General features: G+C 51.1%; 2 protein-coding genes across 3 annotated transcripts in view; one reads left to right on the top strand and one right to left on the bottom strand.

Annotated features, from left to right (window-relative positions):
• Positions 1–14,433, top strand: part of LOC144112662 (M-phase inducer phosphatase 1-B-like) — a 179,030-nt gene that overhangs the window by 50,637 nt on the left and 113,960 nt on the right. For both annotated transcript variants that reach the window (XM_077645472.1, XM_077645473.1), the window contains one exon: positions 8,416–8,491. In XM_077645472.1, coding sequence (XP_077501598.1) covers positions 8,416–8,491 — 76 coding nt within the window. The remainder of the gene's footprint in view (positions 1–8,415; positions 8,492–14,433) is intronic.
• Positions 11,858–12,492, bottom strand: LOC144132243 (uncharacterized). Its single transcript, XM_077664498.1, has one exon. The coding sequence runs from the start codon at positions 12,488–12,490 to the stop codon at positions 11,933–11,935; it is 558 nt and encodes a 185-aa protein (XP_077520624.1). The 5' UTR covers positions 12,491–12,492; the 3' UTR covers positions 11,858–11,932.

The following is a 14,433-nucleotide window of genomic DNA, read 5'->3' as shown; positions in this document are numbered from 1 at the left end:
ATAGGACCTGCTACAAATTGTCTTTTTGCCTGCTGCTTCAAAACGACCTTGGCCATTCCCACTGCTGCATTTCCTATAAAATGAGTTCTCCATTTGACTGCATGTGTAAACGATGCCCGTACACTGCGTTCGTCACTTCCGGTGCTGGGTCGGATATTATCGATTATTGGATATTAACGATTATTGCATGCAGTGGCCCCACCGTTGCGCCACTCTCGCTGTTTTCGAACTGGACGGCGCAGTCTAGGCGGACAAAACGTTAGCCGGTTCGAAACGCAAAGGTGCGTTGAAGCCCACTTAGGACGAACATGACTGACACGAGGTATCTTTTCCCATGGTGTGCATATCCCGAAGTTGCAGCAAGTGAGCAGAAACTAACTCCACGGTGTGTATTTTCTATGCCTACAAAACAGGGGCAGATGTCTTCAAGCTTGCGTGCCACCCGGCAGGTTGTACAGGAACGCTTTTGCTGACGAGCCACAGGTTGTGGAGAGAGCCTGTTCTGCCGGTTCTATCCCGTGCAGTCAGGTAGCCCTACTAAAACCTGAATTGCTTGTTGCGGTCTTAATAATAATATTAATTGGTTTTTTGGGGGAAAGGAAATGGCACAGTATCTGTCTCATATATCGTTGGACACCTGAACCGCGCCGTAAGGGAAGGGATAAAGGAGGGAGTGAAAGAAGAAAGGAAGAATGAGGTGCCGTAGTGGAGGGCTCCGGCATAATTTCGACCACCTGGGGGTCTTTAACGTGCACTGACATCGCACAGCACACGGGCGCCTTAGCGTTTTTCCTCCATAAAAACGCAGCCGCCGTGGTCGGGTTCGAACCCGGGAACTCCGGATCAGTAGTCGAGCGCCCTAACCACTGAGCCACCGCGGCGGGCTGTGGTGTTCGGGCTTCGCTTTCCTGAGCCAGCAGCACAGCTGCGCGCCGTTTCGGACGCTGATTGGCGCCGCTGCGCGTTACCCTCGCTTCCTTTCGGTTGAAACTGTGTGTGACGAGGCCGCTTGTGAGGGGGCTCCATCGCTAATCGCGTCGCACCATCGGAGATGCCGTGGGGCCCTTATCATTTTGGAGCTGTTCTGCTTTGACGGCGTTGTGCAGGCAGCAAAGCCTGGATGTAAATGTGAAAAAATAGTTGCTGTCGCACTGTGCCCATCTCAACAGCAGACAACCGTTCTGCGGTCGTATACAAAAATTTACCGCGGTGAAAGCGGTTTTGTGGGCATCATTTGATAATTCCAACGTTTTTTTCTGCTTCCTTCAAGTTCGAATTAACCTGCTTTTGTATTGCCATATTTACGCCTCGCGGCGTCTAAATATGCACACGTCCTCGGAGTCGCTGCAGTGACATTTTTTTTATGCGTAAGCATTACTAGTCCCGTTACGAGAAAAGCCGGCGGCTTGTTAGTGTGTGCACTCGCAGATCGTACAGAGAATCCCAGCGATGGTAAAAAAAAAACACGGTGACGTCATCAAGCGGCCGCATGACGCACACATCAAGCCCAGCACCGCCAGTTCAGACAATCCTATGCATGTCGTTTGTCAGTACACACTCGCCACTGGCTGACCTCTATGTGGCGCCAGTTTTCCCGACAGCATTCGTACCAAAACTGTGACGCGCAGCCGTTTGTCGTACAGCGTTCCGGGTGGTGTCATGCGCTGGTCAAGTTGCGGGCTAGCTTGCGACGGGGATTCGAAGCGGCCACACCCTCAGTTGTGTGCCTTCCCAGACACTCTACCCCTTTCCCTGATAAGTGAGAGAGTTACTGCGCCGTTTCCAATCTGCGCTCTGGAGCCTGCAAGAGCGGTCTTTCTCTGCCGCTCTTCAATCACTGCGATACCTCCCGTATCGTTCAACATCGGCGGCCGGGCACTGCGAGTGACGCTGATTAAGCTCGGTCTGCGATATTCTTTCATTTCCGGGACGTCAAGCTTTGGGCGATCTTTGTTCTCAGCCCCCCCCCCCCCTTCCCCGCCCCCCTGTAGTGACTTCGCCCTGCATTAATGAATCAAAAGCCTGTGCAGTGCTCGAACACGAGTACCGCCTTTTATGGAAGATAATAATAATAATAATTGGTTTTTTGGGGAAAGGAAATGGCGCTGTATCTGTCTCATATATCGTTGGACACCTGAACCGCGCCGTAAGGGAAGGGATAAGAGAGGGAGTGAAAGAAGAAAGGAAGAAGAGGTGCTGTAGTAGAGGGCTCCGGAATTACGACTACCTGGGGATCTTTAAAGTGCACTGACATCGCACAGCACACGGGCGCTTCAGCGTTTTTCCTCCATAGAAACACAGCCGCCGCGGTTGATCTCGCTTTTGGGAGTCGTGGGGTGTGTCACATGGCTCCAGGAGCGATGTGAATAAGATGTGGCTCACGTGCGTCCATGTTACACGAATACGTGAGAACGCTTTGGGGCAGCTCCGCGGAAGGAGTGGGGCGAGGTGTAACCAAAATTGCGCCCGACTTGCGCGGCGAAAGCGCGGCCAGAACGAGGCCGCGTTCCGCCATAGCGTTCGCGTTGTGCAAAGCTGCTTGGCGCGATACGTGCCTCGTTGTCTCGCGAGGTCACGGGGTCGCCAGAGGCAGTGCGCCGCCGATGGCCCCAAGGCCGTCCCGGGGGTGGTGAAAGGGAGAGGAGGGGGGCGGAGGACACTCTTTGGGAAATCGCTGGTGCCCTGGCATTTATCGGGGCGCAGCACCGTCATGCCTCCGTTGGCATAACCTCGCGCCCGTTGTAATAGCGCCGTCAGTGTCCACAGGAAGTTGGTCCGATTAAATCCGAGTGGTAATGGAAATGAGCCACTTCCAATGACGTGGTGGTGGCGGTGCGCAAAGTGATCTCGAGACGTCTTACGCCACTCGAGCAGCCTGAATGTTAACAGTGCGAGGAAATGGTCTGGACTAGAGTCACTAAATAGACCTAGAGTGCCGGCACTCTTTTCTCCTATTGTTCTGCGCCGCCGCCACGATCATTGGTCAGTTTGCATCACGTGATATTTGTTTACACTGCGACGGTTCATGGGGGCTGCCATTTTGTGGCTTATGCGTTTTCAGTCGGGCAACTCTGGTAGTCCTAGTGCTGCGACGCTGCGAGTGCTGCCGGTGACCGACTCAGTGACCAGAGGATTCCGCGCCTCGCAGCATTTCAGCTGCACACGAGCATACGAGGATGCCGTTTTGCTGCGTTGTTGGCTGTTTCAACTCGCAGAATGATGGAAAACGCTTCATGCGCTTTCCGCTTTCCATGCCGTACGGCTACGATCCCCGCCGCAGCGCAGGGTGGCTGACAGCGTTGTTTACAAATTGGCCGGGCCAAAGTTAGCGGCGAGGTCGCCGAAGAGGCAATCTGGCAACAATGATAAACAACAAAATGGCCGCCCCTGCTTACTGCCGTGCTGCAGTGACGGTACTCTAAGCCTTTATTTAGTGACTCTAGTCTGGCCGGTGAGGCCAGAACTACGCGTGCCTCAAGATGCATCGCTGGTGCCACGAAGTTACAACTACCGTGACTGATCGGGGCTCCGTGCGCTCTTCCTGTGTGTGGGAACCAAGCCGCCGCAGTGGCTACGAAGGACTGCTAGGGCGAAGAGACAGGGCATTACTTGCTTCGGGAATGCGGTTCTGTGCTTAATGGGAAACAGTTCACCCGAGACATATCAGAGAGCTGTTTGAAGATTGGCACCACTGCAAAACCACAAATGAGGCCGAGTAGTGGGATAGTGGGCTGGGCATCGTTCGAAGCACGGGGAGCTCGGAGTAACATACTATAACGTCCGAGGCAATTGGACGGTAATAGGTGGACAGCTAAGGTATTCGAATACTTGCACAGAAAGAGCGCTGACTCAGAACGGCGGAATAGAACTGGGAAACTAACCAGTAAGTATGCAGGAAACCAGGACAGGTAAAAAATGTACAGGGTAAGAGGTGGATTAATTCAATAGAAAAAAAGGCTGAACTGTGTAGCAAATATAAAAGACAAATGAAGAAGGAATGGCTCTTTGACATAACTCGAGAGGCAGCGCCCTGTACTCTTTGGATGTCGTAGAACGCGAAACTACAAAACTAAATCTAACCAAGATGACGCGCATGCGGTGGGCGGTAAATCCGTAGAAACAGTTGAACACATTAGAGGCAAGGAGGGACATCGCGTGGTTTCCCCTTATCACGCCGATTGTGGTGCTCCAAGAGAATGCGCGGCTATAAACACGCTATACATGAGCTGGCGCCGCAACGAGGTGGTGCTCGCAGGGCCAGCCTTTGGCACACAACGTGTGCTCTCGGGGCTTATGCGTCGTCACTCTTCCAGTTCTTCGTCCCTGGCAGTTTGTGCAACTGGGCGACAACAAACCTGCAGCGTCGTCCTTTCGCGACCGAATGCACGGAACAAGATGCCGGCCTGCCGGATGGCTCCGTCGTGATCTGGGCAGATGATGCATGCATCTAGCTAGGCCTGCGAAATGGCCACTTCCCCTAATAAGACGTCCACTCCAGGCTTCGACTCCCGGCACCTCACTTCTCCTTCTGTGCTGATAGCTGCTAAAGAGGCGCTTTGCTCTGTGGCCGCCATTCCCATGCTCCCTTTTAAGTTAGGAAGAATGCCAAGCGAAAAAAAAATGAAAATTAGGAGGACTCTTAAGCTTCTCCTTAAGAGTAGACGCGGTAGCTCCTTTTCCTTCGTTTTATCTTTTATTCCTTCTTTCTCATTTTTCAGGGATTGCCAATCCACAATGACATTACCAATTACGTTCATCAGCTATAATTGCAATCGCCCATCACGTTAATGATTACCGATCACCGATGAAAATTTCACACCACAGCGCATTCATTTGGTGCCCCTCTAACGTGTTCGAACTAACGACCCTTTGGGGCATATGCGCTGCGTGCCCACCTGGCACGCAGAGGGCCTTGGTTCGAACCCAAATTCCGGCGAATTTATTTCTCATTTGAAACTTCTGGGAATATTTTCGCCACGTTTCTGGGGCCTTCCTGTCAATCTTACACCTGTGCTACACGGGTGTTTCGAATGCCTTCCAAACGAATGTCATTCGACTCGACTGGCAAACCTGCGCTGCTACACGACGTTCTTGAACGGCATTCGGTTCACATGACATTCGAGTCGACGGAGATCCGCGGAGACATTCGAGATTTTGGAATGCCTTCGAGGCGCAAGCGCGACTACTCTCTACCGCAGCGTCTTCGCGCCATAGGTGGCAGCATAAGTTTTGAAGAGCAAATACGTTCGTTAAACGATGAAATTCTAAATACTATTTATATACACTATACGGATCTTTTCCAGAAGTTTTGTTAGCAAGCAATTATTTACCGCATAACCTGGAACCCATCGTAGGAAACAAAGGCAGCCATTTTGGCCCGGTGCCAGTTTTTTCACTTTGTGCTGTTGCTTTTGCTGTGTTTTGTCTTTTTATTTTGTGTGCATGTGCGTCTGTGCGTACATTTTAAGTGAGCTTTTTTTTTATTCAGTGAAGTTTATTGCACTTTTTCGTTTTTTTGCGACACACGCAGGAGATAGAGCCCAATGTAGCCAACAGACCGCACACAAAAAATGGCACGGCTATGGGCTTGGGCCTCTGTTAGAACAGAGGCGTTTAGTAATGAATAAAAAGTAGAGTTTATTAGAAATGACATGTTAGTTTTAAAAGTAGCAATTTTATAGCGGACTGTAACTATACAAATTAATTGTTGCTGATATATTTGTTTAAAACAAAACTTGACGGCAGCAGCGCCCCCGTAGCTTGGCGGCAGAATACTGAAGCTTTCGAATGCTTTTGGAATAGTGTAGCACCGTGCGGGTCCGTCCAGTCCGAATGCCATTCGAAGTTTCGAATGCCGTTCGACTCGAATGTCATTTCAACGTACCCGTGTACAGGTATAAGGTTACTGCGACGGCTTTTCGGCCGAACGAGCTGTAGACGCTGTCACGTAAAAAGCGAGAGAGAATAAACATTGCAAGACTCCAGTGGCTTCCGCCGACGCTTTGGCGATTGACGATTAGTGCCTCCTGGTCTTCCAGGGTGCCGCTGGGCAGCGTCACCTCCCACTGCTCCAGCGCCGCGTTGTGCGGCTTTAAGTGGTTCGGTTTAGCTGAGCATTGTCCATGTAATGTGCGTGAATGCGGGAATTTCGCCACACCGAGGACATGTGTCTGCGTATAATGTTGGGTGAATGCGGTGTAGGTGGTGGAGATTGGGGAAAGTAACTGTTTGGGTGCGTCTAAGGTGGTAGGAGTTCTGCGGGGAAAGTTTCTGATGTGGCGGGCGGTAGAGACGCCTATTTAGGTGGAGGGTCTCTAGGCGTGTTGAAAATTGGTTGAGAGGGGGTAGAGAGTACAGTCAGTGTGCCCCGCTCGGTTGGTGTAATATAGAGCATCTGCTCTAATACTGCCATCGAGACCTGCGTGTCCTGGGACCCCGGTGATGGCGTGATCATGCCGTCCAGAACGCGGGGAGGTATCCCCGTGATGACTTCGTGTTTGAGGAGTATGTGGTCTTGCGTAGAAAGACCTGGACGAAAGCCCAGCATAAAAGGGGGAAAGAGATGATCTTCCATATATAGTTCGCGTAAAAAGCGAACACGCGACGTTTCAGAAGCTACTCGTTTCTTTCACCAGGTGTGACTGCGGCCGAGGTGCAGCTTGCCTTTTTAAGCCCTCGTTTAGTGATCCGCCGGGTCACTGAACGTAGACCGTGGATGCAAATGGGTGAAAGGGTTCCTAGGGAGTGGTTTTAAAATTTTTTGGTCTGCCGTCCTTTCTAACTGAATTCCGTTCCGAACCAGACGGACCTGTGTCGAATGTTTTCTTTTGAATTCCTACGGTCTATATTGTCATCGGCACCGACGCCCTTCAAGTAACACGCTTACTCCGACTCGTCAGTCCCAGTCCAGAAATTTGCCAAAAGCACCCATCGTCTGCCGGCACGCATCCCGCAGCAGATTCTTATCGATTCCACGTGACCTTCCTTAGCCGTGCCGACACGCATCAGCCACGTCATCGGCCTTGGCTCCTAAATCTGGAGAATGCCCCCCCCCCCTCACTACGACCAGGAAGGAGCACCTCCGACCCCGTACGCGTTCTGCCCCGCAGTCTTTGCGCTTCGGAGAATCGGGGAATACTGAGGCCGATATCCGCCACCTGCACTGAAGCCGACGAGAATCCGGCACCTGGCGACGGCGGGTCTCGAAGGGACGCTCCTAACATCTGTCCATCGGCCTTCGCGTTCCTCAAATCCGCTGGGATCTGCAGTGGTCTTACTCGTGCAGCTGTACCGCGATCCCAATGGCTCCCGCGGTCATCCCGGAATGGTTGAGTGCTAACAGTGTTCACAACGCGACGCGCGAGTTTTTAAATCTTGCGTGCTTTATTTTGAGCTTGTAATTGTAAGGAAAGAATCTGTTGGAAATAAAGTTCATTCATTCATTCAGCTTGTAATTGTAAAAAAAAAATAAAACCGGTAAAGCTGCGTTGCGGAAAACTGAAACGGGCACTGATGTTAAGAGTACAAAAGTTAGTTCAATCACTGTTAGTATATAATTGGCAAATTACGCGCAGTTAAGAATGTGTAGGTCTGATCGAGATAAACCTGCTCTCATCAAGTCTTCGTGCGGCACGTGTCTAAACCTTAACCCCATGGTGAGGTTAGCGGAAATGACACGTTGAAACAACACGGACGAAGGAAGAGGAGACTCGCAACTGAAACTGTATATTAGGCATCGAAGAAACACGTTACACTGCGCGTCACAAAAAAAAAAAAGAAACGAGATCACTTGAGAGTTGTTTTAATCCTGTGAGTCGCCTGGGTATGCGCAGTGTAGCATTTTTCTTCGGTGCCTAACATACAGTTTCAGTTGCGAGTCCTTCGTCCATGTTGTTTAACCAACTCGCCCAGCTTGCAGTTCTACCTTAGCGGAAATGCCTAGGGTATTTTCACATTTCTCAGCATCGAGATCCTGCTACAAAACGCGCGGAGGCTGCTGCGAATGGCTCTTGGTGATCCCTATTTTCCCCCTATTACTCGTGTTTTCAATGAATTCACACGATGTTGGCTTCCAGCAAAGTGTTTGCGAGTATGCCTGCATGACGAAAAGTGTAGTGTTCTCTAGAGGCAAGGCCTTGCGTGGGCCGTAGCTATGCGACCGAGGAGTCGGACAGGCGATTTGTTTCGATTCGCAGCACGAGGCTTTGGATGTGATTACGAGAACAGAGCTTGGTACATTGTCATTCTTCACCGCCGGAGATCTGTGCAGTTCCTGCCTGTAACGTTCTTTTCTGCTCTGCATTGACCATCTTTGGGAGCACCGGCTCTCCAGAGCTTTCTCGGGGGTCTTCTAGTTCTTGGCCCGGTTGTGTCGCCTCCAGTTTCAGCTGACGCTTCCTTCTCCCTTTGTCGCAGCGTTCTCAAGGATGTGTCCAACCGGAAGGACTTGACCGGGCGGCCCAGCGGCTGGAGGCGTCGTCTGCTGGTTGGGGTAAGCGAACCTCCTCCTCCTCCTCCTCTTATCGGCCCGATAGGCGATAGCCTGGCTCAAGGTCCCGGGCAGTGGTAAACACGCTCGCGGGGTCCCCTCCGAAGCGTGCTGCCGGCTTCTCGCGGGGACGTTTCTTCACTTTTGGGACAGGGATAGAAAAGGGACGAGCATAAAAAGAAAATATTAACCGCGTAGTTACAAGAATTGACAACAGCATAACCCATGGAACAGAATGGGAACAAGCAGAGATACAGAAGAAATACCGCATTCTAGGAATACTTCCAGCGCGTGAGCTGAAGTATTAGTAAAAAAAAAAGATGTATAATTACGGAAAGCTGAGAAATATGTTAAACCACGAGTCTTTACGAGAAGGAAAGCCAGAAATTTTTATGTACCTGAGATATTTAATGAATTCAGTGAAACACTGTATGGTTTAAAATCACGAGCTAAAGTGCTGACAGGTGTAAGAAAATGGTTTTTGACTTTGTCTTGTAATATGTAAAACTTTTACTTTTGCTGATCGGGAAACTTGGCGATCTTTCGTTTTCTTTTCTGTATATATGATTGCATGATTTGCATGTAAGTTGTATTATTATTTTTCTGTTTATTTTTATGATCGATTTTTAATCTTTATTATGAATGTATAATGCCTTATATCATCTTATAAGATGTAACACTGGCTGCCTGGTCCTCTAACAAGCACAATGTGCTTAGATTGACCAGTACACCTTTCTATACGAATTGCTGGGAAATAAAACGTTGATTGATTGATTGTTTGATAAAGATTCGAGCAAAGCGGCTCCAAGACGACAGCTCAGTGGACCCGATGGCGAAGGGTGATGTGACTGTCTTGCACTCCAGTCAGCTTCCATTCGCGAGACACGCGGGTGTCGTTGAGCCCCTCTGCTTACTGGTCGAGATGTGTTCGCATTCCACTGTTGCACTGAACCTCGCTGACGCGTGGTACGAGTACCAGTCTGAATGTAAGGTTCAGGTCAAAAGACGTTGCCTTTTTAATGAATGGGGCACCGGTTCTCATTCGTCTTTGAAAACCGTATAAGACGGGATGAAGTGAGTCCCCCACGTGGCCCGATATCAATGCACGCATACTATGTTGTTAAATGCGCATTTGTTGAGATGGTGCTTTTTTCCTGACGCGAACAAGGCTTGCCTTGAAAACCCTCGCTACCTTCATGTCCACGAATGAAACGGCGGCGCATCAGTGCGCTTGTTCGCACGGGTGCACGTTCAGGCATTGGCACTTGCAGCGGTAATGTCCCGAGGTGCGCAAACAGACTGCGACTTGTGTGGCTGGTGCCGCATTTGCTTGCAGTTCAACCCTTCTGATCGCTTGTTTCCAGAATGTGGGCGCGTACAACTGAATCCGTCTACACTGGTCGGAAAAATCGCAAGAATGCTCCACGCCGTTTTTAACGTTATGGTACCCGACGCTTTATTCGCAAGTTTTCTGTCTTTATACGACTAAGGCGGATGTGAGGGCCTTTCCGATGGCGGACGTGCAGTGCCGGCTGTCGTCTGGCTGCGATGAGATGGACAAGCAGCGGCAGGGCATTGTGCAGCGGTGCGCAGTGACGCCACGCCACACTGCACCAAACTGGATAAGCTGCGCAATCCTGGGAAAATTGCGCCAAACTCGCTGCTCTGAACAGTAGTTGCCGCCGTTTCAAAATGTTAGGCCCGTCGAAGCCCGCTTGTAACGAACGCGACCGTCTCGCGGCATTCGTTCCTAATGTCCCGAAGTTGGCAGTTAGTGGAGCAATAAAAACGATTCGTATTTTTGATCCCACCTTCGGCCCGGGAAAGTTTTGGCACGCATTTTCAAGGCCCTGCCCGTTTCTCCCGCGCTTAGAAAACAACACGACCGCGATGGAGGCCGATCGACGTTCCCGGGCTTGCATGTGCTTATGAACCTGGCCGGCAGATTAGGCCTAGCGTGAGTGAAATGATCGAGTGCGAGAGACAGCTTGCGGCACGCGCCGACGGCGTAGACACCATCGTACGCGATGCGGTTAAAATTTTGACTGGCAGTTAGTTTGTAAAGCCCGTTTTTTGAAAACATCACGTGACCGACTGCGAAAATGGCTGCGAGGCCCGATCCGCCTGTATGTGCACTCTGAGAGTCATGCAGTTGTGTAGGCTTGGTAACGATTGATCCCATTTCGAAGAAATTCGTGATCTGTACTTGGCGGTACTGAGGAACGCGCTCCAACGCAGAATGATGTCGCGTCGCTCGCTGTGGTTCGGTTGAGGCACGCTGCGAGCTTTTATTATCCGCGCGCTGTGCTAAGGCATTATAGTGCCTCGCTTCCCTCCCACCAGTTACCGCGTGGAGGATTTCTGTCGCACGCGTGGGACGCCCATCATGATAACCGTAATGTGCGACCTCACTCGTATTCGTTGAAGATGGGCGCAACTGCATGGAGTTGCTGCGTTTGCACTTTTCTATAGTCTCACTTGTGCAACTGTGCTTCGCCACTCGTTTGCAAAAATGATGCGCTATACATTGTCCTGGATTGGAGCAGACTTTGTGTGCATTCCGGGTAGAATTGTTGAAGGCAATGCTTCAGCCAGCATCGAGTGATCAAGGCTCACAAGGATATGGCGACTGCGTTCTTCTGAGTGAGGGAAGCAAGTGCAAGGAAATAACAACTGGCTGACATAGGAGATATTTAGTAGAACCTTTTAAAGGGGTGAAGACACCAAACGCTTGGTTGGCGCGTTCTTTCTTTCAAACGTTGCGTATTGCCCCGGGGCGCGTATTACAGGCCTCACGGTAAATTATTTATTACTAATGCGAAAGCATTATATGCAGCGATGCCGGTGATCCACGTGACCCGGAAAAGAGAAATTTCTTCCTTAGGTTAATTTTTGAAAAAAAAAAAAACGACATTTCAAGACCGGCTCGGTCCCTTCTTCACGGTGTGACTACGGGCGAGGCGCAGCTTGGCTTTTTAAGCCCTGGTGTTGAATACCTCCGGCTCAATGGCCTCAAACCATGGATGTAAGACGAAGGAAGTTTCCCCAAGGAGCGATTAACATTCCTTCGTCTCTGTTGTATGTGCCACGACTCCAGCAGAAGCCCCCTGCGCTGGTTAGCTTCGGTCTCCAGTACAATAGTGCCTTCAAAGTCAATTCGGTGGTCACATTCCTCGCAGTGTTCGGCCACCGTGCTGCGCTGACGGTTCATTTGTGGGACGTCCGCTTTGTGTTGCCACATTCTTTCGGCGAAGTTCTTCGTTTCCCCCACGTAAGAGGCCGGGCAGACTGAGCAGGAAATCTTGTATAAAACCTCTTGGGCCCTTTCTTTTTGGTGACGGCCTTTCGGGCGGGGGAGGAAGCGTCCGATGGTGGTAGCCGGTTTGTGCGTTGTTAGCAACCCTTCTTTACCGAGAATTCGAGCCAGCGTCTCGCTCACGCCTTTCACGTATGGTATGCAAACACGTTTCCGGTTCTGGCGTGTGCTTGGGGAAGGAATAGAGCTGTTTTTTTTTGTTTTTGGCTGACGCGTCGGATGAATGAACTGCGGTACTCATTTTTTCGGAGATCGGAGATTACTCGGTTCTTCTCGTTACTTTTTTCTTCATGTGAAGAACATATGGTGTCGGCTCTCTTCAATAAAGATGTAATGACAGATGCCTTCTGGGGAGTGGGATGATTCGAATTGAAATGGAGGTACCGTCCCGTGTGGGTTGGTTTTCTGTATACCGAGAACCGCAAGCCTTTGTCGTGCCTTGTGACTAGAACGTCGAGAAAAGGCAGGCTGCCCTGCTGCTCACGTTCAACTGTAAATTGTATGGCCGGTTCTGTTGAATTTAGATGGATTAGGAGGTTTTCTACTTCTGACGTTTTCACCACACAAAAGCAGTCGTCTACATATCGAAGGAACAACTTTGGCTCGGGATTGAAGGTGGCAAGCGCCCGGCTTTCGACGTCTTCCACGGCTAAATTAGCCATTGTGACCGATATCGACGCCCCCATGGCAGTTCAGGTTGTTTGCTTGAAAAAAATCTCCCGTGTAGGTGAAATGGGTACTGCGAATACAGAAATCAAGAAGGCGGCACACCTCGTCGACGCTGAGTGGTGTTCTCTCGTGCAAGGTTCGGTCGTTTTGGAGTGGGCGATGAGCAGCGGCCACAGCCAGGGGCACCGGAACGCTGGTGATTAACGACACCACGTCAAACGAGACCAGGCTTTCGTCTTCTTCAATCGTCAGGTCCGAGACAAGTTGCACGAAGTGTCCCGAATGCCGTACATGCGTGGGTGCTCTGCCGGCGAGCGGAGCCAGTACCTTGTGAAGGTAGTTGGAAAGACGTCGGAGAGGAGACGGAGTGAAGTCCACAATTGGCCGCAGTGGGATGTCAGGTTTGTAAATTTTAGGTAGCCCGTAAAAGCTCGGGGCTGAGCCATTTCTGGAGGTTAGCTGGAGGTAAGGGTGCCGCTTGAATATGCCCGCTAGAATTCTGTTGAGCGTTGTTTGAGTGGTCGAAGTCAGATCCTTGGGAATCCTGTCATATGTCCCACTGCCCAGCAGGGCCGATGCTTTTTCCTCGTAGTTGCGGCGGTCCATCACCACTGTTGAGATGCCCTTGTCTGCAGGGAGCACGACGATGGTTGTGTCGTCTCGAAGGCTCCATAGTGCCTTTCGTTCCAGTGGCGACGGGTTACTGGAACGAAAGGCACTACGGAACTGGAAAAAAGTCTTGCATGCTCATGAGTAGGCGTGTTGGAGGAAGGAAAAGGAATAAAAAATAAAAACAATGCTTTCACAGTCAAAGCGCGTACGTATTCTCGAGTGCCTTGCCTAACCTTATATATCGACCGATTTCGGCTTCGAACGCCGGTCTGGGATATTACGTCACAGCTAGGGAAGAGCAGCAACTCTGTTGACCTGGGCCCCAAAAGTCGCGGCGCACGGTTGGCAGCGCTGTCTGCTCTCGTGCACACGCGGTGCGCACTCCGGCGCCTTTCGAAATGCCGGCAAACGACGCCAAGCTCTGAAACTTGGCGGCTCGCTCGGGCCGATCTCGGTCGGCATACCGCGTATGCCAACGCGGTTTTTTTTAAAGCGAAATTTATTGCCCCAGGGCATCAATGATGGGTGAAGGTGTGATGAATGATGTAGTAGAGATTAAATGAATGGAAAAAGGTTAGCCGATTTGATGAAGTCGAGTAGAGAACGATGGTACGGTCCCTGCGTCCAGGCAATGTATGAAGCAGGGTTGCTTGGTGAAAGACCTGCTACCACCAGGTGCCGGATCCTTCTAGGCTTGAGAGCTGGGTAGTCCCACAGTAAGTGATGAATGTCGGCCTCAATGTCCTCGTGTTTACATATCGGACACCTTATGCGAGGAAACAATTCTCGGTACTGTGGCCTTTTCCGAGTGATGGCTGGTGTGAGGGCAACCCCGACCCGGATGCTCCTAAGCGCAACCTCCTCTGCACGGGTAAGACCGCGGGGGAGGGTTACCGCACACGGAGGGATGAGAGCACGTGTGCGGCGCCGGAGGAGTTCCTTTCTTGATGAAGGGAGGGTAAAATTGTCCAGCGCGGTTTCTGCGTTGTATTTCGCTTCGTTATACCTCACCGACGCCGGTGCTCGGCGGGCGTCTGTGCCGGTGGCCCGTAGCCGGCAGACACCCTGGTCGCATAACAACGACTCGATGCCTGACTGTCCGTAATACCGACCGATACTCGTCGCGGTGTGTCACCTCGACCCGTGGGCCTAAGCAGGGACAGATCGGAGTGCCTCGTGCATGCGCAGACCGGCTCTGGCATTTTAGGCGTTGCTGCAGGATGTCCTGGGCCGCGAGGGTTCGGTTTCGCCCGTGTGCGGTTCCTACATTTCTTTTGCTGCAGCGGGCAACAGAATCACATTTTCGAAAAACTGGTGTCGATAAGGTCGTGCCTCGCTAATGTGGACA

Source organism: Amblyomma americanum, chromosome 1 (genome assembly GCF_052857255.1).
Source record: "Amblyomma americanum isolate KBUSLIRL-KWMA chromosome 1, ASM5285725v1, whole genome shotgun sequence".
Taxonomy (NCBI): Eukaryota; Metazoa; Arthropoda; class Arachnida; order Ixodida; family Ixodidae; genus Amblyomma; species Amblyomma americanum.
This window is presented reverse-complemented; position numbering and strand designations above follow the sequence as displayed.

Excerpts from the sequence above, each read along its gene's own strand:
- LOC144132243 (XM_077664498.1), bottom strand. The coding sequence starts at position 12,490 with ATGGGGGCGTCGATATCGGTCACAATGGCTAATTTAGCCGTGGAAGAC.